This window comes from Equus przewalskii, chromosome 23 (genome assembly GCF_037783145.1).
Source record: "Equus przewalskii isolate Varuska chromosome 23, EquPr2, whole genome shotgun sequence".
Taxonomy (NCBI): domain Eukaryota; kingdom Metazoa; phylum Chordata; class Mammalia; order Perissodactyla; family Equidae; genus Equus; species Equus przewalskii.
Genome location: NC_091853.1, coordinates 1,083,972 through 1,109,449, shown reverse-complemented (window position 1 = coordinate 1,109,449; position 25,478 = coordinate 1,083,972). Strand labels below are relative to the sequence as shown.

General features: G+C 56.5%; 1 protein-coding gene across 6 annotated transcripts; it reads left to right on the top strand.

Moving 5' to 3' along the window:
- The first annotated feature begins 4,412 nt into the window (after nucleotides 1-4,412).
- Nucleotides 4,413-23,981, top strand: SLC45A3 (solute carrier family 45 member 3). 6 transcript variants are annotated; one of them, XM_070591795.1, is made up of 6 exons: nucleotides 4,482-4,550; nucleotides 15,442-15,564; nucleotides 17,138-17,532; nucleotides 18,353-19,138; nucleotides 19,857-20,122; nucleotides 22,230-23,981. In XM_070591795.1, the coding sequence occupies exons 3-6, from the start codon at nucleotides 17,322-17,324 to the stop codon at nucleotides 22,665-22,667; spliced, it is 1,701 nt and encodes a 566-aa protein (XP_070447896.1). In that variant the 5' UTR covers nucleotides 4,482-4,550; nucleotides 15,442-15,564; nucleotides 17,138-17,321; the 3' UTR covers nucleotides 22,668-23,981. The 6 variants fall into 6 exon arrangements, with proteins under 6 accessions (XP_070447894.1, XP_070447896.1, XP_008540725.1 ...); XM_070591794.1 differs by lacking the exon at nucleotides 4,482-4,550 and adding an exon at nucleotides 14,991-15,050; XM_070591793.1 differs by lacking the exon at nucleotides 15,442-15,564 and having other exon boundaries at nucleotides 4,413-4,550.
- Nucleotides 23,982-25,478: the final 1,497 nt, after the last annotated feature.

Genomic DNA, 25,478 nt, shown 5'->3' with positions numbered 1-25,478 from the left:
GATGGGGCAGTGGGGGGACTCAGAAGGAAGTTCAAATCCAGAGGAAGGTTGTCTTCATAGAAAGATTTCTGTTTTTCACAGTCAGATGGAAGTTTCCTGAAAGAAATACCCCTGAAAGTATTTGTTGTTTTAAAACCTTCCTGCATGGGGCAGTACTCAAATTGGACTGCCCCCAGCTGCCTTGTGGGGGCTGCATTCTCCAGCAATTCTAAGGCTCTGCCTCCCAGCAGTGACGGTCAGGGGAGAGCACAGGCAACCCTAGGGACTAGAGGCCATGGTCATCTCCCAGCCTGAAGTTCTGGAGGGACGATGCAGCTGACCAGTTCTCCCTGGGTGGTTTTAATTTCCCCCTCTCCTTGTCCACAGAGAGTTTGGTGATGGTGGAAATATGTCCAAGCTGTGTGGGTATAACCCCTCCAGGTTCTTTCTTCACCTTTCTGAAACTCTGCTCCAGCTTTCTTCTTCACCCAAACCATTCTGAACCTCTCAGTTAAGGGGGGGGGGGGGGCGGTGAGGATGTCTCCTGCTCAGGTCCCTGATGTCCCACACGCCATCCCTGTGAACAGAGGCAGGGTGAGGGGGCCCACACTGCTGAGCAACGCAGAGGCGAGTGCTCAGCCCTCTTTCTTCCTCCTTCCTTCACTTTACTTTATTCTTTCCCTTTAAACTAATAGTATGTGTTGATTCTTTTCTATTTTCAAAGGCAATTTATGATCCATCTAGAAAACTTGGAGATACAGACACGTCCTTCTAGCCCCCCGGTTCCCTGCAAATCAAATGCATCCCTCCCACTCATAGGAACCAGTATTTGCCTTTCGCTATGTCTGCCTTATCATTTCTTCTCTGCAGATACATACCTAATTTTAAAAACTTTTTATTTTGGAATAATTTTAGATTTACAGAAAAGTTGCAATTCAGAGCTCCCATATACCATTCAACCAGTTTCCCCTGAGGTTAACACAACCATAGTGTAATGACCAAAACAGAGAAATGAATACTGGGGGACTAAACTCCAGACTTATTCAGATTCTACCAGTTTCGCCGCTAATATCCCTTTTCTGTTCCAAGATCCAATCTAGTATATCATGTTGCGTTAGCACACACCTAATTTTTCAAACATGTATATCCCACTGTGCATACTATTTCGTAGCTGGCTATTTTCTTTGGCGATATATCATAAACACTTCCCCAGTCAATTAAAATTGTTGTATGTCATCATCCTTTTTAATGGCAGCAAAATGTTCCATTGTTTGGATTGGCCTTAATTTGCTTAGCCAATAGTTATTACTCTATATTTAAATTGTTTCTAATTTTTTCGCTATTATAAAGAATGATGAAATGAACATCTTGTACACACTTCTGATATATATATCTCTGGTTATTTTGCCAAAGAGAAATCCCAAAAATGGAATTGCTGTGTTGAGGAGACCCATCCCTCCTCCTTCCAAGTCCACAGCTAGGACTGCAGCCCCGCTGGTGGCCTTTACGCTTAAAGAGACTGCTCCCTCTCATCCTAGCGCAGGAGGAGAAAGACGCAGAATGACCTCAAAGGGGACCACAGCCTTTGGATGGTGGAGAGGGCAGGAGGACATGGGAACATCAAGGGAACTCCAGGTCCTTGGCAGCTCCTCAGCCTCCTTCCAGGCTGACCAGCCCCAGCTGGGTATCTTATCTCTGTAGAAAGAGGATGATGCTTTATGCTTGCTTTCAGCCCAAGGATAATGGGAGGGGGCTGTGGGTGGGGGTGGAGCAGAAGCTGCTAATGCATTTTTGCCAGCATCTTTGGTTTCTCCGGTTTCTCCAACATCCAGCCAGACTATTAGCAGCTCCCCAAGGACGGCTTTGCTCCTCACATCATCCCCCATTTCCTATAAATGGGAAGTGGCTGGGGAGTAGGGTTGTGCATGGTGGGGGAGGGAGGGGGAAAGGGAAGGGGACACAGTGGTTTTCCCACAGCTGACTTAGTGGGGAACTGAGGCCCAGAGAAGCTGTTACTTATGCAGACTGACACAGCATTGTGAGTAGTATGGGTGTTGCGAGGACTTTCTCTAAGGCTCTGGAGTCACTGTCCAGGCTAGATGACGGATTGCTGCCTCTGCTTTGTTTCTGGAGCCCAGAGACTCTGTATGTGTGTGTGTGTGTGTGTGTGTGTGGCTGGGGGAGGGGGGCGGAGTAGGAATTGGACTGAGGGATTGCCTCAGTTTCTTTATCCAGAAATGATACCCATCTTTTGACTTGTCGTCAGGATTGAACGAGTTAATGCAAGAAAAGTGGGAGGGCTGGCTCCGTGGCTGAGTGGTTAAGTTCGCGCGCTCCGCTGTGGCGGCCCAGGGTTTGGATCCTGGCCGCAGACATGGCACTGCTCATCAGGCCACGTTGAGGCGGCGTCCCACATCCCACAACTAGTAGGACCTGCAACTAAGATATACAACTGTGTACAGGGGGGGTTTGGGGAGATAAAGCAGAAAAAAAAAAAAAAAGAAGAAAATAAAATTAAAAAAAAAAAGAAAAGTGGGGCCGGCCCCATGGCCGAGTGGTTAAGTTTGCGCGCTCTGCCTCTGCGGCGGCCCAGGGTTTTGCCAGTTCAGATCCTGGGCGCCGACATGGTGCCACTCATCAAACCATGCTGAGGCGGCGTCCCAGATGCCACAACTAGAAGGACTCACAACTAAAAATACACAACTATGTACTGGGGGGCTTTGGGGAGAATAAAGAAAAATAAAATCTTTAAAAAGAAAATACATGCAAAGCATTTAGAACAGTGCCTGGCACAATCAGTAATGGTTAACTACTACCATTATTATTATTACACAAGTCTACACCAGCAGAAAAAGGGGGAGGAAGTGTTTTTACAGCAGGGGGCACTATGGCACCCTGTGCTGGGCAGGGCCTGGAAAGTGCCTCCACCTAGCTTGGTAATAAAGGGTCACCTCCATTGGGGAGGGGTGACCAGGCACTCAGGCAGGTGGCCAGACCTCTGGGTGTGGTCCGGTTCAGGATATCACACCACGATGTCTGCTCACCTCCTGAGCTCCCCCAACCCCTTCCCCATGTCACAAGGCATAAGGCCTGTGCAAAAGTCAGGGAGAGGAGGCAGTGCTCCTACTTCTTTGAGGCAGGACAACTCCCTCCTGCTCCTTCCCCAAGCCTGGAAAATACTATCGTCCCATCTCTCCTGACTCTGTAACTTTCCAGCTGACCTGGAATTCCCCCTGACTCCTGCCCTCTTTTCTGGGGCAGAGGGGACACCAGCTCAGGGACCCAGGACTCCACCCCGGTCTTTCTGCTAGCCATAAATGGTCATGCCAAAGGCTTTGGAAAGCCACTGGCGCCCTGAAGGGTCACCTGCTGGAGGGTGAGTGCTCCCAGGGAGGCAGTGCTCAGAGTTTTCAATTTAAACTTGTTTAGCGACTCAGAAGGTGGATTCTTGATTTTTCTCTCTGCCCTCTCCTGCACCCAAGCCCTCTTCCCCATAGCCCCCAGGGCTCTGTTGTGTCCCTCTTCCTTCTCTATCTCCCTTCCTTCTCTGCCTCCCAGCTGGAGGTGCCTGTAGACATATTTGGCCAATTCCTGCTTCTCACAGAGGCCCAGAATGTGGAAGGGACTTGCTCCACATCACACCTGGTTGGCGGCAGGGCCAGCATTGGAACCCACTGCCCCAGTGCCCAGTCCAGGGCTGCAGCCAACTAGGTCCTCCCCTTCGAAGGCATCTTCTTGCGATTTTGTGGTATTCAACTGAACAATCCACATAAACTGGGTCTCTCTCCTCCCCCCACCCAAGGCCAGCCTGGGTCTCAGTTCTCTGTCTCCACCTGCATTGTTCCATTCTTGTCAAAGGCATTCTAGAAACAGGTATCTGTGGGGATCTTGCTCAAAAGCTGACAAAGGGAACATTTTACTGGCAATCAACCTCTCTTACCCATACATACCGTTAAGGAGAAGGAAACATTGGAATTTGGCTTTTAACTTCAGGCAGGGGCATTGAGTTAGCTATAAGGAACCTCGTTCCGCCTCAGAGCAAACAGTAGGAAGGGTAACTCAGGGAGAATGTGACATCGCCTGTCAGGGGCTGGTCCTGGATGGGTGGGGGGCAGCTCTGCCCGGGAAGAGGGGGATGGCGAGAGCGGCGTGCGCAGGTGATGGTCGCAGCCGAGCTCCGGAGGGGAGGTGTGCCACGGAGCCGGGTGGCTTTTCCCTAAACGTTTTGGCGGCGAGCGGCGAGGGGGCGGCGCACCGCCCTAGGTAATGATAGGGCAGTCTGGGAGCCACGCGGGGGCTGCCCGTCGCGGTCGGGGCTACAAAGACAGCTTGGAGACCTCCCGCTTTCTTCCGTCGGGTACCAGCCCCGCCCCTCCACACCCCTCCCAGCACCCCGACCTCTGTCCCGCCTCGCCCCGCCCCCTCCTGGCAGCCCCAGCGCGCATGCTCTCTCCCCCCCGCGGAGTAACCTGGAGATTTAAAAGCCGCCGGCTGGTGCGCGTCGGGGGGGAAGGACAGTGGGACGAGTTTGCACGCGCCAACCCCGGGTGACAGCAGCCCGCCTTGGCCAGGTAGGGGCGCGCCCCCTCTGCTCCCGGGGGAGATGATCCCGCCGCGGGAGAGGGATGGGCGCTGGGCGGCCGGACTCCGCGGGGTCGCGCGCTTGGCGCCCCACGGGATGGGGCCGCGCGGTGCCGTCCCGGGCGCTGCGAGCCGAGCCCCGCGAATCCCAGAGGAGGTGGCGGGGCGGCGGGTGCCCCTGCGGCGGGCGGGCTGCGGAGCGCCGGGCGTCCGCTCGGGTCCCCGCCGAGCTGTGCTTTCTTCCGCGGAGGGCGGGCTGCGCTCGAGGCGCCCGCATGCCCGCTGTCCCAGGCCGGGGTGCTGCCCCTCCCCGGAGCCCCGGGCCAGGCAGCCGGCGGCCGACGGCCGCTCGCTCCTGTTGCAGCCTCCCGCCGCAGAGTTTTCTTTGGAAAGTTGCATTTATTTTCTTCCCTTGTCTCGGCTTCACCGGAAAGGGGCAGGATGAGTCACCGCACAGTCGGGACTTGGGAGCCGGGAAAGGGGCCGGGACGCCGCGGGGTCCTCGGGCTGGGGCCAGCTTGCTCGGGGAAGGGTGAAGGGTTAATAAGGTAGGGCAAGATGCCCGAGCCCTTTCGGACAGTCGCCTTGGGGCCAGGCTCTGGGCAGAGAGTTGAGGCTGGAGTGAGAGTGCGCGCGCGCGCCTTCCCGTGTCCCCTTCCCAGCCTCGGACCTCCCTCAGGGGAGGAGGAAACAGAGAGGCCGCGTTTTCTCCTCGCCTGCCGGGGCTCAAGAGGGATGGGGAGAATTCTCTGAGATCAGCAGACAGGTGCGACGAGTGGGACCTGGGCGTCCGCTAGGGCTTCTCGGGGCTCTGGCTTAGGCGGCGGCGTGGCCTGCCAGAGACGCCCCGGACCTGCAGGCTCTCTCCTGAGGGAGGCTCAGTCCTTCGCGGTCTCCTGTTTCCCTCGGACCTGGAGCCCTGAGTGGTGCTTTAGCCCTTGACCTCTGAATCAGCTTCCATCTTCCCGACGGCCGCACTTGACCTGCTCAGCTTTTCCCCTCCCCAGGGCCACTCCCTTCTGCTTCCTCTTTTCCCAGGGGCCAGAGTTGAGGGTAGGGAGGAGTTTGGCATGGTGGGTACCTGGGGGGGACTTGCCCTTCAGCTGTTATGCAGACCCATCCCAGTGGAGCAGGGCCTAAGAAGAGCCCGCTGCCGGCATGGGCGGTGGACCAGGGTGAGAGTGACTCTTCCTGGGCTCCTGGAAGTGCTGCTCAGGGGTGGGAGTGAGGCCCTGGGGACTCCCGGCTGCTTTTCCTGATGCCCTTAGCAGGTCTCTTTTAGACGGGACAGCCTTGGAGTGGGCTCACCTGCCCAAGGCCTGGGGAACAGGCTGGCATATGGGGGGAAGGGCAGGGCCCAGGAGGTGCAGGCTGGATGGGAAGCCTGAGGAAACCCAGAGAGCAACTTCTCCTCCTGAGTGAGTGGGACATTATTTGAAGTCACAGGTCTTTCTGTTGGATGGGTCCGATCCCCTCATTCCTGTCTTACCTCCTCCTCCCAGGCTTGTCATGCAGCCAGGACTCATTCTAAAAGTGCATAGAAAAATCGAGCTTGAGTCAGCAGGATGAGCATGAGGATAAAAATATAGCTGTGGATGAATGTACAGCTGTGGACATACAAGCCCCAATTTAGTGTTTTCCTGTGTACTCATGGGGTGTGCAGTGAGCTCCCCCGCCTCTCCGAGCTCCTTCCAAGGAGGAGGAGAGGGAGCAGCTGGACAGTGATCCTCGGCGCCCGCTGAGCTCCTTCGCTCCAGGCCACTGGATGTGGAGGGACTGCGCGATTCCCCTCTCTCAGCCTGTCCAGGGCTCCTGAGAGAAAAGGCAGAAAGGCGGTGGGCTGCGGACTCGTGGTAACACAGCCTTATGGATAAAACCCAGACTGTCAGAAAGACAGGGCCCATGGCCTGGCTGCTCCACCAGCTGTGGACTGTTGGGCAAGTTACTTAACCTCTTCTAAGCCTCAGTATCCCTGGCTGCAAAATAGGGATGATAATAATAATAATGATAGTACCTACCGTATAGCTTTGTTATTTATTAAATAACAAATATAACAAATACAAATATTTATAAATATATAATTATGTGTAATATATAAATATAGAGGGGCCAGCCCGGTGGCACAGCAGTTAAGTGCGCACGTTCCACTTCCTTTGCGGGGGTTGGCTGGTTCGGATCCCGGGTGTGGACATGGCACCGCTTGGCACGCCATGCTGTGGTAGGCGTCCCACAAATAAAGTAGAGGAAGATGGACACGTATGTTAGCTCAGGGCCAGTCTTCCTCAGCAAAAAGAGGAGGATTGGCAGCAGTAAGCTCAGGGCTAATCTTCCTCAAAAAAAAAAAAGAAAGAAAATTATAGTTTTATTAAATCATGCATATAGAGCAGTGACTGTTTGCCTGCCATGTGGTAGGTGCTCAGTACACGTCAGCCGGTATTAACCATATCTACTTATCCATCACCTGTCACCGAATGGACCACAGCACGCAGCCTGGGGCTCTGTCCTGGGTTCTGCCGGGACCTGTTTCTTTGGGAGCAAGGCCTCCTGGACTTTGGGGCTTCAGCATGACTGGTTAAGAGGCGGGGCTCTAGACCCGGTTGCCTGGGTCTGAATCCCATTTCTTCTTGCAAAAGTTACTTAACTCTCGGCTTCAGCTTCCTCCTCTGTAGGACGAGGATCACAGGACCCACCTCACAGCACTGTGAGCATTAGACGAGCTGATATAGGTAAGGCTCTGAGCGCAGCAGCTGCAAGTAAAAAGAGCTTGATCTGTGTCGGCTGCTGTTCCTCCGTGACAATGGAGGCAATCACTGTGGTCTCACACTCAGAAGCCAGAGTGTCTCAGCCCAGGAATTAGACTGCATGTAACTGTATGTAGATTGTGAATGGGCACATGTGCGGTTGAACCTGTGGTCCTGTGCAAAGCACACACTGGGACTGACGTCCTGGTCCCTCCCCTGTCAGTGCTGTGTGTGACTTGTTTTTTAATCAGTCTAGAAACGCCTGTCTCGCTCACCTCCTCAAGCTGGAAGTGGGTGCAGGGAGGGGATGGAGGTGAATAATATTCGGAAAGGTTAAGGCCTTCTATGCAGCAAGGATATTTGTTGTGATTTTTAGGGAAACCGTATGCGAGGAAGGGGCTGCTCTGAGGTTGGGTTTCTACTCTGTCTTCCCTCCCCAACCCTTGGGACCTTTGCACTGCTTTCTGGCATTCAGAAGAAAAACCCAGCCTGGCTTTCTTCGAACAGTCAGTGGCCCTGTTTGCTGGACAGTGAGATGAGGCTGCATCAGTTGGTACCAGGCCCAGTGTCTCGACCGCTGATGCCACTTGACTCCCAGCAATAGAGCTGGAGTGTGGAGCTTTGTCCTGTGTATTAAGTGTCCCTGCTTGGGGGCAGGGGCTGGTGACAGAGCCATCACGCGATGGTCTTGATATCTGGCCAGAGCTTCCTGTTTAAACCCTTTTTCTACTACATGGTCTGTGTTTCCTCCTCCATGGGAAGAAATTTAGAGTTTTGCCACCGACTCTGAATAACTTGTGGGACTTCTTGCTTCTGATGATGGAGAAGGGCCTGCCTCACCTGTTGGCCTTGGTTTCTGTGTCTGGAACATGGAGATGATAGTATTCACCTCGCAAGGTTACAGTGAAGATTAATGAGATAGGCGTATTTAGCAAAATGCTGCACAGACCAGGTGCTCAGTACATGCCTGTGCCCTTCCCCTTCTTTGTTCATTCTGGGAATCACTCTTGCTCGGAAGCTGGGATGAGCTGGCCCCTGGTCCCATAGCCCATAGTTCCTTGGTCACCAACTTCAGGCCCCACTCAACGCCTAGCCAAATAGGATGCCCTCTGGAGCACCCAGCCTGAGACAGCAGTCCCGCTTTCTTTCCCTACTGCTCCCTGTCATGCCCCCACGTCCCAGGCCAATCTCAAGTGTGCTTTGAGTTGGCAGACGGTGTCCAAGCCGAGAGTGCCCCGCCGAGCCCTAGGGATGTGGCGGTCTAGCTTCCTGTTCCTGGCTCATTTCTAGAGAGCTGAGCACCCAAATACCTTGCATGTGGCCCAGCCTGAATCCCAAGTACGCTGGTCAGATCACATCAGGCAGGAATCCTGACTCAGCCTCACCCGTAAGGCCTTCTGTCGCGCACCTCCCTTCTCAGGGCCTGGGCAGGGACTGTGCTCCCTGCTTTCCAGGAGCTGAAGGGCTAGTGGGGTGGGGGCGGGAAAGGACTGCAAGCCAGTGACCGGGAGGACCGCAGTAGCCAACCCTGAGGGCTGCCTGGTGAGCTCAGTCGAGAAAGGGGAATTCTTGACAGCTTGGGTTCCAGGCAGCCTGGAGAAGGTGTAGGACTTGAGCTGGACAGAGTTCAGGGGAAAGCCGTCTGCGGGAGGTGACCGTGCTCGACGTGTCCCTGGAAACAAACACAGGCTCAGTGCTGATGAATATTCCCATCTTGGGCCCAGATCTGAGATCAAAACCGAGTCCCGCGATTTTGGGTCTAGTGTTTATTCCACCGCACCTGACTGGGAGAGGTTGTCTGATGAGCGGATCCCCGGCTCCAGTGGCCATGCTGTGCAGGCATGCACCCTTTTCTGCGTAGCTCCTACCTGCTCATCTTGAAGGCTCAGCAACATGGCTGCCTCCCCTGGGAAGTCCTGGAAGAACTGAGCACGCCCCACTCTAAGGACCTGTGTCTTTACACCTGTAGCATCTCACTGCACTCTGAGTGTATGTTGTCCCTTCTGCTAAAGGGGACTGCAGTCATTCGTTTCTGAATTCCCAGCACCTTCACAAGGGGCTTGCACGTACTTGGGCTCAATAAGTGTTGGGTGAATGGGTGGACGGACAGGTGGGTGGATAGGTGGGAGAGTTTTAGTGCTCTTTGACGTTCCTTTGGGGGAGGTTCGGTTGCACTTACTGAGGCATACCTCCTCCAAGGGTGGGTAAACTAGAGCTCTTTAATAAAGAAGTCTTTTTGGAGCCTCCTTGCACCTTGCTCGCCTCTGAGTAACTGTTTTTGAGACCGTATCTCCACAGGACTGAGTCTGGCCCAGAGCCCTCTGATGAGAAAAGGGGCTCGTCACGGACCGTCGGATATCAGGGCTGAAAGGGCCTTACAGAGCATCAGATTTGAGATTCTAGAGGTGGGAGGCGGCAGAGCTGGGACCAGCACCGCGGTCTGACTCCCAGCCCAGGGCTCTGCTCAACTGGAGGTCTGCCCAGACCCTCAACCTTCTGGCGTCTTTCCTGGATACCTCACCTCCTAAGGGATGCCAGGCTGCAGGGAGGGGACAAGGGTTGGCTGTGCACAGATGGGCAGAGGTGCCTGGTCTGGCTGACAGGGAAAGTTCAAGTGCAGGAGGAGGGAAGCCTTTCAGGTTTCACTTTGCAGGGGATGTAGAAAGAGAAGGGAGCGGGGAGGGAACTTCCCAGTGGTCTGGAGACCGAGCCAAGCTCTTCATTCTCTTCCCACAGCCCTCTTACCTCATTCCGGACCGAGGGATTTCTTGGTACTGCTACCCTACCTTGTAGGGAAGCATTTATTGTGGCCCAAGTAGAGAAAGAATTTAGTTACTAATTCTAGTCCAACTCTGGGTGGGAGTAGGGAAGACAGCGATCATGCCCCCAGATGGCTTGGTTGCTTGGCTGTTTCAGGTGACTGCCAGCCCTTGGCACCCTGTGGTCTACACACTTGAGCAATGTGTAGACAGGTGAAGGATGGGTAAGTGCAGCTGGGGAGCCCTTTGCCACCCCGTGCCCTTGTCTCTCATTGGTGGAGGGCTATGACACCCCCTCCCTGATGCCATGTGGGCTTGTCAGTGAGCACTGAGTGGCCTCCGGTCCATGGAGAGCACCCTTCCTGGGGCTGGGGGCGGGGGAGTATGAGATCACATAGCTGTACGGTTGTAAGAACCTTAGACAGCAGCTAGACCAGCTCTCATTTTACAGGTGCGGAAACTGAGTCCCAGAGAGGTGAAATGGCTCGTCCAGGCCACACGGCTACAAAAGTTGCTGAAACTGGACCACACTGTTCTGGCTCTCAGTTCAGAACACTTTCCAGAATTTTCAGATGGTTTGAATTTTCCATTTAATCGTTTTTGTCTGTGCAACCTTGGGCATGTTAATAAATTTCTCTGAGAGTCCGTTTTCGTCCTTGTGATGAAATAGGAATATTAAATACCTGCTGTGCAGGATGGCACAAATGGCAGGAGTTGGAGAAGATGCGTCAGGTACCCAGCACGGGCCAGGCACCTCCCGCAGTTAGTGGGTGTCATCACTGTGATTGTTTTCCCTGTAGATGGGAACCACCCTGTCTCATAACTGGGATGTTTATCTCACCCTTCATCTCCCTTCCCAGCCTCAGACACCAGCCAGGTCTGCTGCAGTGACCTCTCCTTACCTGTGGGGGCCAGCACCTGGGGAGGCGTTTACATTCTTGGCATTCCTCTGGCCTCTGGGGGCTGAGAGAGCGCTGGGGCGGGTCGGGAGGCCCCGTGGGAGAGGGGCGTGGAAGCCGGTCCCCCTCTGACCCCTGCTGCTCCAGTCTGGGAATGAGAAAGCCTTCTCCGGGATTCTCCACTGAGGAAGCCCAGAAACCTGAAGAGGCGTTGCCAGGAGCGTGCACATCCTTTCAGACACATGGCGCAGCTGTGAGGTCAGTCGTGGTAATCTATGTTTCCTTGCCTCTTAAATGGGTCAACTCACTGTACCCATCTCAGGAGGCGGCTAGAAGATTAAAACGCTTGGAAGAGTACCTGGCATGTAGTAAACCTCAACTTAGCTGCTATTATTAATTGCAGATGAGGAAACTGAGGCTCGGGGAGGTCAAGTAGCAAGGTGACACAGTTACAGTAAGTGGTGGAGTTGGCATGCAAACCCAGGTTAGGCCGACTGCCAAACCTAGGTCACCTGCAGGATCTGCTGGGTCCGGGGACGTCTCGGCTCAGGGACCTGTGGCTCCTGGCCGGGAAGAGAGGTCTTGGGTGAAGGGCACGGGCTGTCTTGTTTGGAGGGCACTTGGTCAAGGTGACCCAGTGTGACCTTGGGTTGCAGCTGTTCCACAGAAAGGAAGTCTGCTGGGAGGCTCAGGTGCCTGGAGTCAGATGCGCATCTGTGTTCACTGTGACCATGGGATGCCGGGTGACCTGGGGAGGGGTGCCTCGCCTCCACTGGCCAAGGTGAGGGGCAGGCCAGCTGCAGAATCCCATCGCTGGATCTGAGAGGGGAGGGGAGATCCAAGGAGCTCTGGGACTGCCGCTGTCCTCTCCCCTCCCCTCCCCCACCTCTCACGTTTGTCCCCTTTCAGAAGCGGGACTGTGGCTCTCAGACAGGGTGACAAAAGCAGCTTCCCTCTGAGCCACTGCCACCTGTTGGGTTTTCACACATTGGGGGCCGGGAGGGGGGAGGGAGCCGTTGTCCTTTTCCCAGTGTCCGGGGTGTGCCCCCTCTGCCCCCCCAGGGCCTGGGATTCTCTTTGCTGCCATGTGACAGGGCTCAGGAGCTGGAGCGGGTGGGGGCCACAGCAGCTGGAAGGGGAATTGAGTGGGAAGGGGCCGGCACTGGCAGCCGGGAGAGAGTGTGATGGATTACTCTGCAGGCCGAGAGGTTTCTCCCTAATCCCCCTTTGTGTCCCGGCCTGCAGCCCCTCACTCTCTCTGACAAGCTGCTGAGCAGAAGGCTTCCAGTCCGAGGGAAGAAAAGGCAGCGCAGCGGGCAACTCTAAATCCCCAGCCCCTGGGCCCTGGGGGGCAGAGCTGGGGAGCACGTCTGCCGTGGTGGGTCTCACTCCCCACTGCCCGCCCTTGCTGTTTCCTGCCGTTCCCCTGGGTGCAGGGTTGCATTCTGAACGGTGCTCTTGCGTGTCTGCGGGAGCGCAGCGAGTTGGGGACCCCAGCTATTTGTGCAGATCACCACTGCCTTTTGTAGGGTGGGACCGGGGAAAGCAGACCCTCACTTCTTTGGAAGTATTCAAACCCAGGGAATCAAAGATTGAATGTGGGTTGGAAGTCACCAAAGCCGTGCCTGGTCTAATCCTGCGTCCTGGTCGCCTTAGCTCCCGGGGTGGGAATTCCCACAGCACAGCACCCCTGACCAGGGCACCTGTGAGCGGGGAGAGCTCACAAGGATGCGCTTGTCAGGTCTTCTGGGTGGCCAGCACGGCCTCTTTCTGGGGTCTGGCCCCAGGCTCCTTGCGAGCCGCTGAGAGGGCGGAGCTCATTAAGGGGACGGAGTCCGCTAGGTTTACTAGGTCGGCCGAGGACGTCGGTCTCCTGGGACTGAGGCAGGGGGCTAGTTGGCAGGGATGCTGAGCTGGTGAACCCCCAGACCAATTCCCTGCCCCTAACCTAGGGCGCCTGGGACAGCTCAATTTGGAATGACATTCTGGGGTCCAGTCCCGTGTGGACAAACGGGGGTCCCCACATCCGCGCAGTCTTGCAGCCTCTACTTGTGGGTTGCTCCCCACCCGCCGTCCGGGCCTGGGGCGTGTGTGAGGGAGATGGCCTGGAGTGACCCCACCCGCTCGCTGTCTGCAGCTGAGTCATTGCTCCTCGGGGCCAGCCTAGCCTGTCCCCAGTTTCCTTCTGGGGGCCTGCCCGTGGCGCGGAGGTCGAGGGGCGGCCTTCCTGCGGAGGAGCGCGTGGGAAAGCAGCGCGGCTTTGTGAGTGTGGAGGGAGGACGCGGTCGCTGCTCGGCAGGGTCAGGGCGGGAGCCGGCCGTTTGATGTGCCTGCACGGGGTGGGGGGACGCTGGCCTGCATAAAGGGCCCATAGAATTGCTGCCTGACACTGGCCGCCGCGCGCCCCCAGCGCGCCCCCAGCCCGCCGGCCCCTGCCTATCAGCGAGGGAATCCCGCCCCCAGCCCCACCTCTGGCTGCGGGTCGGCAGAGCCCCTTTGACAGCCCTCAAAGGCCTCTTTATCCAGCCCTCTGACCCTCCCTTCCGAAGGCAGCTACCAGGAGTGGGCTTGTCGCCTTCCCTCCACTCCGTCTTTTGAATTTTGAAGAAAGTTCAGGCCAAGTTTATTCCTGTTGTTCAGTTTCATTTCCCCGTGCTCCCTGGTGGCGCCTAATCTGAAGCTGGGCAAAGGGGCAGGCGCCGGGCCCTCCAGCCTGTGAGGGTCTGTCCGGACCTCCACTCACCACCTTTGACCCCTTCGGAGTGGGTCTCCCTGGGGGCCGGGCCGCGGTTTCAGGGGCGCGTGTGGGGATGGGGGAGGCACTTAGCCTCCATCCCTTACCCTCCCACACCCACTCTGCTTTCAGCTACTTATTCTTTGGGCAAATGGGTCCCAGTCCCTTCTGCTAGGGCCGGTGCCAGAGGGTCACAGTGGCACCCGCTGCCTGCTCTGCGGGTGCCCCGGGTTGCAGTGCATGGGGCGTCTAGGTGGGTTGCAGTGCATGGGGCGTGTAGGTCGCTGCTCTCTGGAGCTGGGGAGCGAGATGCAGGTTCACAAACATGCCTGCTTCTCTGGGCCAAGCCTGCACCCCCAGGGATGAGGAAAGTTGGCCGGGCAGAGTTCGTGAAGGCTCCCAGAGCTTTCTCCAGCTTTCTGGCTGTCCCGTCTAGGGGGCCCAGAGAGGAGGGGAGTTGGAACTTGAGAGGGTCTTGTCCTCCTAGAAGGCTTCCATTCCTTTTAAAGAGGTCAGGCCAGACTCCCCCTTTCTGTACCTCCACCCTCACCCCCTCCCCACCAGGTGAGCACTGGAGGCCAGCCCTTCTGGTTGATCTTCTGTTTGCCAGACAGGCAGAGTGCTCCAGGAGCATGGGGCAGGAGGATTTCAGTCAGCCGCATCTCTGAGCCTGGAGGGTATAGGGAGAACTGGATCCTGTCTCTCTGAGCTGGACAGGGGAGCTCCTGAAACAGGGACTCCGCTGGGGTCTGTCTCGTTCAAGCTTCAGTGAGAAGAGTGCCCGGGAGCTGCAGATAGGAGTGGTAGCCAGGAACGTGCCACCGACCCCTTCTTCTTGTCCCCCTCTCTGAGCCTGGGGACCGGGCAGGGCCTGGGCTTCTGTTTGTGCCCTGGGGAACGAGGCCCTGGAGGGATGGCTCATGGCTGAGCTAGTGCTGTGGGAGTCCTCTGTCGTCTCCTCTTCCTGAGGCCCTGGGGTGGGGATGAAGCAGGGGAGACCAGGGGTCCGGGGAAGACGTAAGGAGAAGAAAGGGGGGCTTTGGAAGGGAGAATATTCTCATGGGCGTGGAATTCCTCAGGCAATTCTGGGCTGGAAAGAGTAAAGTCTGGGGGTGGCAAGAGTGTCCTGGACCCCAAGGCAGAGTAGAAGTCAAAAGAGGGAGGACGGGCTCAGCAACCTAAGGACAGAGGGGTGCAGAGCAGAGCTCGCAGCCAGCCCACTTCCTACCTGGCTCCTCTCAATGAATTCCACAGCTGGCCCCGCCCCTGGTTACCAGGTAAAGAACCTCTAGGGGGCGGAGAGGCGCTGGGGAGGGGGAGGTGGCTAAGGAGCTGGCTGGTGAGCTCCTCATAGCGGGTGAGACGACTTTCCTCTCTTCACCCATTTTGTTCTCCCTTGTGGGCTAGGGAGGGTCCTGCTCGTCAGAGAGTGAGGAAGTCAGGGAGTGAGGAACCAGATTGAGGGAGGGGGGAAGGCAGGCGGGGTGATTAGTGGTTGCAGGAGAGCTGCGGTTTATTTTCAACAACAGGGAGCAAGCAGGGCTTGGGAATGGAGCAGGTTGTGGGTGAGGCTGGGTCTGACACAGCCTCTGTTTGCTCAGGGAGGACCTGGTCCCTTAAAAACCCAGAGCAGGTGAATGTCCGGGGCCCTCCCAGACTGAAGGTGGGGGGTGGAAGGGGCTGGAAGCCTTTGCACCCAGAATCCCTCCCTCCAGCCTGGATGGCACGAGCCCTTGGTCCCTGTGCAGCCTCCTGCTTTCCTGTTGTGGTGCTATGGCAAAGCAGCGACTGGGGAGGACGCGCCTCGAGCTGAACCCACAAACACCCAGCTAAGACTGCTGTCTGGTCCTCCAGTCCCTTTTTGGGGCCACGTGAGTCAGTGTTTTCACTCCTCCCCATGCCACCCCCATAGGAGGCCGTGTCCCTTCTCGAAGTGGATGGCCTGGGTCTGAGTGGGACTTTGGGGAGGAGGCTGTTGGTTGCCCAGCCTCATCTGAAGTCCCCTCCTTCCTGCTCTACCAGCTGTAGAGCCCCAGAAGGCGGTTATGGGATGGACACGTCTTACCCAGGACTGATGGCCGTCTGATTTCTCTGTGGCACAGCGCAGAGAGCACCTCCAACGTGCTCTGTAACACACAAGGCCCTGTGGGGCTTGAGGTTATTTAAAGAGATAAAAGATGTTGAAGCTCCAAATTACGAGATGCTGAGCTTGGAAGAGGAATAAGTGAGCCTGAGGGTGCTCCAGGAAGGCTCTGGGGTTGGGGAGGAGACGGGAGCCAGGCCCTCGGCCACTGTGGACCTTGCACAGGAGTAGTGCTCTTCAACAGCATTTATGGGCTTGAATCCATGAGGCAAAGGAAGGCACGCCAGACTCCAGCCACAAGTGGTGTGAGGCTCTGTCATCCGTCCCCCCGCCCCGCCCCCCTCTCCCCCACATTGGGATGGCTGGCTGGTTAGGGGACTCTCACCTTTTCTCACCATGGCCCACTCTCTACACCTTCTCTTCAGGGAAGCTAGACCTGGAGGCAACTGCCTAGGGGTGGGGGCACGGGTAGGTGCTCCCCCAGTAGGATCTCTGGGCACAGGAGGCAGGCCTAGCAGGAAGGGCTATGGGGATTTCTCTGCTGAGAATGGAGCACTTTGGGGAACAGAGAAAGGCTGCCTGGGAGTGTGGGACATCCTGCCAGCCCTGGGGTCACTGGTGTCACTGCAGTTGCTGCCAGGTGGTGCAGTTTCAAGCCCGTGAGGCTGGGCCCCTGGATGGCCCCGCTGTCCCAGGACAGCTGGGCAGCACATGTGGGAATGTTTTTTCCCCACCAACAGTTGAACGCGAAGAGAAACTCACGGGAGAGGTTTTCAGGCTCAGGTTCGTCCAGGGGAGCGGTCTTGAAGCAGTTTCAATGACAGGTTAAAATCCAGCCCAGCAAACCACAGCCTCTCCCCCCTTGCCCGTCCTCCGTCATCCGGGCACCATGGCCCGTGGCCAGGCCAGGCAGTGCAGAATAGGAAATGCTGCTCCTAACAAAGGGGAATTGAACTGCCGCTCTGGGAGGTGGAGAGAGAAAAGCAAACAAACCAGGCCGGCTGGAGGGTCTCAGGGCACCTTGATGACAGGGCCTGGGGAACTGGGAATTCCATTGGTTTGATTTCTATTTTCCCCCATACTAGCAGGCAAGGGCAATTGCAAAAATATTCCAAAACAGAGAATAACCGACATCTGTTTGGCTCTGGAGTGTGCTAAGCTTTAAAAATCATATTTACCTTATTACTTATGTCAGCCTTAGGCTAATATTAACATGAATTTCCTGACTGGGCAATCGGGGGTGACACCCAGGTGGCAGGGCCACACCATCAGCCTGGGAGTGAACAGGATTCAGAGAATTGAGAGCAAATCCTGGTTCCCAGGACCTAACACTCGTGTGTTTGGTTGTCCCTCCCTTTCAGTGTCCGAGTGATGGGGTATGTGTCCAGGAAGCACCCCATGGCCGCAGGCGTTTAGCATGGGCTGAGAACCTGGACCCACACGGAGGGCTGGCAGAAATGGGCTCCTGGCTGAGTCCCAGGTGGTCGGTGTCAGAAAGGAGAGGCCTGGGTGTCTGGAGCAGGCCAGAGACGAAGCAGTTCTGGAATGCGTGAATGGGCTGGAGCCCTCGCCGCCTGGCCCACCATGGTCCAGAGGCTGTGGGGGAGCCGCCTGCTGCGGCATAGGAAAGCCCAGCTCCTGCTGGTCAACCTGCTGACCTTCGGCCTGGAGGTGTGCCTGGCCGCGGGCATCACCTACGCGCCACCCCTGCTGCTGGAAGTGGGGGTAGAGGAGAAGTTCATGACCATGGTTCTGGGTGAGTCACCAGGCGCTCCTTCCCTCCTGCTCCAGATCTAGGCTGCCCCGGCAGCAGGGCAGCGGGGCCTCTGCCCAGAGAGCTGCTGGGCGGGAGAGGGAGCTGCCTGCCCTTCCCGAGCCTGCCAGGCCTCCATTGCTGGGGAGGGTGACCCTGGGCCCAGGGGGTCCAAGAGGAAGCAAAGAGTAGAGAGACATTCCCTGGCCACTGCTGTTCCCCTGGCCTCTACACAAGGCCTGCCCGTAGGAGCCACTGGAGAACTTGCCCTTTGCATGTGTCTGGCTGTTTATGATTTATATCTACTACCTCATTTAATCCCTTCAACAGCCCTTTGAGTTTATCCATTCACAGAGAGGGTAGAGGAGGCTTATACGAAGTTAGGTGACATAGGCAGGCCGTACAGCCAGCCACTGATTAGTAGGACTGGGGTCTTCCAGCGGGGGGCTTCCTTACCCCTGGGGCAGGCGCTGTGCAGAGGCCACAGAAGGCAGGTGGTCACCATTGTGTGACTCCTAGGAAGAGGGGGTCTGTCAGGATTACAGCATCTGGAGTCAGACTGGCTGTTGAAATCCCACCGCTCACCCTCCGTAGCTCTGTGCCTGTGTACAAGTATCACTTATCAGTTGCTCCATGCCTCAGTTTCCCCATCTTAAAATGGGGCGTTAGTGATCCTGTCATGTAGTGCTCAGCACAGCGTCCAGCACAGGGCTGGCCCTCCCTCTGGGTGATATATCGTGATCCTCTTCTCAAGGAGGTTGGCCTCCTTCCCCCACCCCTTAAGGGCCCCAGCCTCTGGCTCACACTCCTGCCTTTCTTGCAGGCATTGGTCCAGTGCTGGGCCTGGTCTCCGTCCCGCTCCTAGGCTCCGCCAGTGACCACTGGCGTGGGCGCTATGGTCGCCGGAGGCCCTTCATCTGGGCCCTGTCCCTGGGCGTCCTGCTGAGCCTCTTCCTCATCCCGAGGGCCAGCCGGCTGGCAGGGCTGCTGTGCCCGGACGCCAGGCCCCTGGAGTTGGCCCTGCTGATCCTGGGCGTGGGGCTGCTGGACTTCTGTGGCCAGGTGTGCTTCACTCCACTGGAGGCCCTGCTCTCTGACCTCTTCCGGGACCCAGACCACTGTCGCCAGGCCTTCTCTGTCTACGCCTTCATGATCAGCCTTGGGGGCTGCCTGGGCTATCTGCTGCCCGCCATCGATTGGGACGCCAGTGCCCTGGCCCCCTACCTGGGCACCCAGGAGGAGTGCCTCTTTGGCCTGCTCACTGTCATCTTCCTCACCTGTGTGGCAGCCACGCTGTTGGTGGCCGAGGAGGCAGCGTTGGGCCCAGCCGAGCCTCCAGAAGGGCTGTCGGTGTCCCCCATGCCGCCCCACTGCTGCCCGGGCCGCGCCCGCCTGGCTTTCCGGAACCTAGGCACCCTGTTCCCCCGGCTGCACCAGCTCTGCTGCCGTGTGCCTCGTACTCTGCGCCGACTCTTTGTGGCCGAGCTGTGCAGCTGGATGGCATTCATGACCTTCACACTGTTTTACACGGACTTCGTGGGTGAGGGGCTGTACCAGGGTGTGCCCAGGGCTGAGCCAGGCACTGAGGCGCGGAGACACTATGATGAAGGTAAGGCCTCGGCAGCCAGGGATGGGTGCTGCTGTGGGGGCTGCTGTCCAGGGGACGTTCATGCCTAGGGAGGTGCCCACAGCCTGTGTCTCGACTGGTAGCTGTGCATCTATGCCCTGATTTCCCCATCAGGAGAATGGGCCCAGTGTGTAGTCTGTGTGTACAGCTCCTCAAGGGTGCAGGGCAGCCTTGCCTGCAGTGTCAACAGAGCCTCAGGCTGCTCTGAGATTTTGATCAGTCCTTGCCCCAATTTGACAGAAGAAAAGGCTGAGCTTATTTAAGGTCCAAAGGGAGTGGCGGAGTCAAGTCTGGGTCTCAGGTCCGCCTGGCCCCAACGTCAGGGTACCCTCTGTGTCCCCTGCTGACTTCCCAAACCACCTTGCTAGCGCCTTCCAGCTCAGACGTCCTGGAGCTCCGTCTTAGAGCCTATGGGAGAACTGTCTTTGCGTTCCCTGTCTCCGTCCTAGCCCACAGAGCACTAGCTGAGGCTCTAGTCGACCCTTAGAACATCTTCCTCTGTCCTTAGCCAGTGGCTTTGGCCACATTCCCTGGGGTCAGTGGAAGAGCCTAGACTTCCGTTGCTACAGGTAGGGTGGGAAGGTGCGGGGGAGTGGGTCTGGTCTAGAGCAGGTCTCGGGGAGCAGGTGCCTGTAGCTCCTAATTCTGAGCCACTCCCCGCCTTCCCTGTCTGACTGCCTCTCTCCCCACCCGCCTCCAGGGGTCCGGATGGGCAGCCTGGGGCTGTTCCTGCAGTGTGCCATCTCCCTGCTCTTCTCCCTGGTCATGGACCGGCTGGTGCAGCGATTTGGCACCAGGGCAGTCTATCTGGCCAGTGTGGTGGCTTTCCCCGTGGCTGCCGGTGCCACGTGCCTGTCCCGCAGCGTGGCTGTGGTGACCGCCTCGGCTGCCCTCACAGGGTTCACCTTCTCCGCCCTGCAGATCCTGCCCTACACGCTGGCATCCCTCTACCACCGCGAGAAGCAGGTACTCGCCCTGGCCGCTGGGTGGAGCGGGCTGAGGGGAGGCTGACTAGCCCCAGCTGGTCTGGTCCAGAAGTTGAAGGCCTTCTTTGACTGGAGAGGAAGCTCCTCGTAGCTCCAGGGCCAGAGACGTGGGCTGCGGAAGGAAGCGGGTGTAGAATAGACTCTGGGAATGACTTCCTGGTGTCAGGACCATAAAGCACTTCAGTGGGTGATTGCAGGAAGAGCGAAGTCCTTCTCTGGGAATCCTCAAGAGGCAGGCCAGCAGAAGCCCTCAGTCTGGGCCGGGTTGTTGTCTGCAGAAGTAGGGACCTGGGTCAGATGACCTCTGGGGCACCTAGCTTCAGCACATGGTGAGCGGGCATGGTCTGGTGTTGGCAACACCTCTCCTTATTCAGGGGGCACTGTGGCTGATCTGTGCCCTGCTTTGGTCTCCCAGGTGGGGAAGGCTCCTTACTGCCCCCTCTCCTTCTGGTTCATCTTCCTTTTCTGTCTAATTCTCTCTTTTCTTTTCCTGCCTCACACCTTTGCCTTCGTCCCCTTCCCCTGCCCCCACGGCGGATCTCTGAGCCTGACGCACCAACACCACTCACCTGGGCACTGTGTAAGTTGGGGGCCTCACACTAACCAGCCCCTCCAGGGGCCCCCTTGTGTGCAAAGCCTCCTGACCCAGGCTTTGTGGTCACCTTTGTCCCCTCCGCTAGCCTCACTGAGTTATAGCCCTGGGTGCAGAGCTCAGAGGGGCAAGAAGTTGGAGTGTCCCGAGGGAGGAGTAGATGCAGGCCTGACCTCATAGAGCTTCCAGACTCTAGGGAAGACGTCTCTGCCCCTTGTAGGACATGAGTCGGGTAGCAGAGAAACACCTAGCTGGGAGGTTGGTTAACTGAATAGGTAGCTGCATTGGGGGCAGGGGTCGCGGGAAGGGCCAGGGTTTTGGTTTGGGGAACCTGTCCCTGAGACCCCCTTTGGCGCACATGATCAGCCTCCAGCCTCTGCTGCCCTGGCCGGGGACTTAAAGGCTGGTGTCCAGAGGCCAGGCTTGGGCACAAGCAGCCACGCCAGGGAGCATGCTGAGGGTCCTTCCCTCAGACTGAGGAGCATGTTTGTCCCCAGGGGCCTGTCCAGGCTCCAGCCTGGCTGGTCTTTCCTGGGGAGGAAGGCAAGGAAGAGCGGTCCTGGCAGGCCCATTCCAAGCAGCAGCTGCTGGCACACTTGGCCCTGCACTTCTTTGCCCACTTCTAGCTGCGTGACGAGCCCGGGCTTCCCTGGGGTCAGGTTTGAGCTCTGCTGTGGCTCCCAGGTCTAACGCAGCCACCTCAAGAACTCTCCCCTATTAGGCACTAGTGGGCAAGGGGGCAGTGTCAGATAAGTTCTGGCCTTGTCCTTAAACAAGAGGCTCCGGGTGGACGATGAGAAGGAGGTGAGAAAGCTTCAACATTAGCACAGCTGGGCTGGGGAGTCGGGAAGAGAGTGATTCCTCCCATCCACTCCAGGCTGAGTCTTCTGGACCCTGCCTTTCCCCAGACTGGGGCCATGGACCCCACAGTAGGACAGAGCTACAGCTAGGGCCTGTGACCCCAGTGGCAGCAGGCTCCTCTCCGGAGGGCAATGAGCATTTCCCCGTGGTGAAGTGTGGGGCGGCAGGAAGGAGGACGGTTAGGAGAGCCTGCGGGGCGGGTGGGTTGGGCCAGCAGGGGCCCCGCCTGTGGATTTGGTTCCTCTGTTCTCACAAATCTCTTCTCACCTGTCTTCATTCTGCCTGTCTCTTCCTTTACCTTGGGGTTCTGTTCTCTTCCTAACCTGCAGAACTGAGTTTGTCTGCCTCCTACCTGTTCTAGGAGAGGCCAGAGGAGTCCTGGACTTCCGGTTTCAGATTTGTCCCCTCTCTGTCCCCCTACCCTTCTCCCGCCCTTGATGAGGGTCTTGACTAGAAATAGACCAAGCAGCGTTCGCTCAGTTTTCTGACCTGCTGCCAGATTCTTATTATAAAAAGACCTGTTTCCCGGTTTCTTCCAGCCCCTGGGATGAAGGCCAGGGTCTGTTCTCATAACTGGAGGATCCCTTACTTGGGTACACACCTGTACCTGTCCCCTTTTTTCTCCCTCACCCAGGTGTTTTTGCCCAAATACCGAGGAGATGCTGGAGGTGGCGCCAGTGAGGACAGCCTGATGACCAGCTTCCCACCAGGCCCCAAGCCCGGATCTCCCTTCCCGAGTGGACACATGGGTGCTGGAGGCAGCGGCCTGCTCCCGTCTCCACCCGCACTCTGTGGGGCCTCTGCCTGCGATGTCTCCATGCGTATGGTGGTGGGTGAGCCACCCGAGGCTGGGGTCCTTCCGGGCCGGGGCATCTGCCTGGACCTTGCCATTCTGGACAGTGCCTTCCTGCTGTCTCAGGTGGCCCCATCCCTGTTTATGGGCTCCATTGTTCAGCTCAGCCAGTCTGTCACTGCCTATATGGTGTCGGCTGCAGGCCTGGGTCTGGTGGCCATTTACTTTGCCACACAGGTAGTATTTGACAAGAGCGACTTGGCCAAATACTCGCTGTAGACTGCTTCCAACCCACTGAGGGAAGGCCCTGTTCCAGTCTCCAGTCAGCCCCCAGGGCTGAGGCTGGCTTCTAGTGTCTGTTGCTGCCAAAGTGGTGTGGCTCTTTGCTGCCACCCCATGGCCATGGGTGCACAGCTGCACAGGTGGGGGTCTGGGGCTTCCCTCTGGCCTCTCCCGGGCTTTAGTGCTGGGCGACTGGTAGCTTTCCCGGTGGGCTTCAGTCTGGACTCCCACAGGGAAGCCAGAGGGCAGGCGTCTGGTTAGCTCCATGCTCCGGGGGGTGCAGGACTCTGCAGGGGGACATCGAGGCTCAGGATTAACAGCTCGTGTCCTGGTCAGGACATACCCAGAGAAGGGATTTGGGGAGCTGAGTAAACTCAGCCGCCTGGGCTCCCACCTCCAAACCCCCTTATCCCGTAGGTCCCCCCAGTGTTGCTCTTACGCGGCAGTTTCTGGTGTGAAACTCTCCTCCACAGGATTTGAAAGTATGAGAGATATTTGCGGGGTAGAGTCCTGAGGGGAGAGGGGAAGCTTCCTGGCTCTACAGCGCTGCCTTTCTGCTGATCCCCCGCCCCTATGTTTTATCAGGACATGGCTTGTTGGCCCCTGTGTTACCACCATAGGGACACAGGCCTTTAAATATTTAAGTTATTTATTTAACTAAGTAGAGGGGAATCAATTCCCAGCTCTGCCATGTTGGTGTCTAGGAGTTGAGATCCCCAATGATGGGGTCCCCTAAGATGGCTGTTTATCATGCTGAGCATTGCCAGAATCTCCTCCTGGGGTGATTGGTCTGGCCCCCACAGTACCTAACCCAGGAGCCTGGAATCTCTGCTCGCCCCAACTCATCCCAAATCCTGTTACCCAAGGCTGGGGCCTGGAGGAAGGTGGGGAGGGGGGCTCCAGGTTTCACAGCCTCCCCAGCCTCCCCTCCTTTCTTGGCCCAGCCTTGCCCCCCAGCTCCTCTCTGTTCCCTGTAGGCCTGGGCTGATGAAGGAGCTGCCCGCCCCCTGCCTCTCCTCAGCAGCCTCCCTGCCTCTCCTCTGGGCTGTGGCAGGACCAGAAGCACGGAGTTTGGCTCCTGGAGCCTTTATCCGTCTCAGCCCCCAGGGCATATCTGTGCTTGGGGAATCTCGCACAGAATCTCAGGAGCGCCCCCTGCCTGGGCAAAGGTCTAATCTCGGGAGGGTTTAAGTGCCGTTTGCAATAATGTTATGTCTTATTTATTTAGCGGAGTAAATATTTTATACTGTATGTGAGCAATCAGAGTATAATGTTTATGGTGATGAAATTAAATGCTTCTTATATGTTTAATTGGCCTGTGTTTATCCTTTCTGAGGGGAAGGATCCAGAGCGCTCAAATTGTCTGCAGCTTCCGTCTCATTGGAACCCTGTTTCGGCAGCTTCAGTTCCCAGCACCACCAGCAGATGGAGCCACAGACCAGCACTCTGCTGTCCTTTGGTGCTTGGGCGCCGTGGTGCTACCCCCTGGATTGGGGAGTTCTTTTGGGAATGTGGGGGAGAGGGAGGAGGTGGGAAGAGTGCGGAGGGCAAGGGAGTGGGGCATTTTCCTTCTCAAAGGGCTCACAGTGTGACCAAGGAGATGGAGCAAGCACCCATCATCAACTACAGCAATAGGAATGCACCTGTGGGTGCTGGCGAGGATTCCAACACTGCTGTGCCCCGGATCCCGCCGTTTCCCACCTTCACCCTCCCGCCAGGCTCAGGTCAAGTTCCGAGTCTCCCCTGCCTTGCCACCTCCCTCCCCCCTCCAAACCTGAGCGGCCTTCCTGTCCCTTAAATGTGAGCGGTCAGTATAGGTAACACCCTGGGCAAGGACTAGCTTTATTTTTTAAATGTTCTAAATTGTATTTAATGTTTTATTGTGGATATTTTCAAACACACAGGAGTGATGAGCCTGGTAAAATGGGCCGACTTCAACAATTATTAACATTGTGCCATTTTTATTTCACCCTCTCTCCCTCCCTCACCTCTTTTTTTTTCTAGGGTATTTTTAAAGCGCATAGCAGACAATTTCATTTCGCTTGTAAATACTTCAGAGTGTATCTTTAAGAAATTGGACTTTTCAACAAGTTGATCACAATGCCATGATCATATCCAACAAATAGTAATTCCTTATGATCGTCAATTACCTAATCCAGGTACAGTTTTCCCCACTTTTCTCAAAAATGCCTTTTTTTTTTTTTTGAGGAAGATTAACCCTGAGCTAACGTCTGCTGCCAATCCTCCTCTACTTTCTATGTGGGAAACCTGCCTCAGCATGTCTTGATGAGCAGTGTGTAGGTCTGCACCCAGGATCCGGACCGGCGAACCCTGGGCTGTCAAAGCGGAGCGTGTGAACTTAACCGCTGCGCCACCAGGCTGGCCCCTCAGAAATGCCTTTTTACAGTTAGTTTGTTCAAATCAAGGTCCAACTGAGGTAAACAACTCAGATAGATTGCGTTCAGTGGTTCTCTCTGTCCCTTAGGTCCCTCTTAATCTCCAACAGTCTCCTCTTTTTTTTTAATGCCATTCATTTGTGAAGAAGGAGTCATTTTTCCTACAGAATGGCCCATATTCTATATTTAGCTGACTGTATGTTCAGTGTTATTTAAGCTCTTCCTCTTTCCCCCTTTTTTCCCCCGTAAGCTGGTAATAATATCTAGAGTCTTGATCACATTCAGATTTGATTGTCCCATCCTAGGGGCACAGGCCTTTAAATATTTAACAATACCTCCCTACACTCCTCCTACATAATTTTGAAGCAAATTTCAGACATCATATTTCATTCTGAAATACTTCAGAATGTAT

Coding starts and splice junctions, on each gene's coding strand:
- SLC45A3 (XM_070591793.1), top strand. CDS start 17,322: ATGCGTGAATGGGCTGGAGCCCTCGCCGCCTGGCCCACCATGGTCCAG. Junction 17,533..18,352: donor GTTCATGACCATGGTTCTGG/GTGAGTCACCAG, acceptor CCTTTCTTGCAG/GCATTGGTCCAGTGCTGGGC. Junction 19,139..19,856: donor GCGGAGACACTATGATGAAG/GTAAGGCCTCGG, acceptor ACCCGCCTCCAG/GGGTCCGGATGGGCAGCCTG.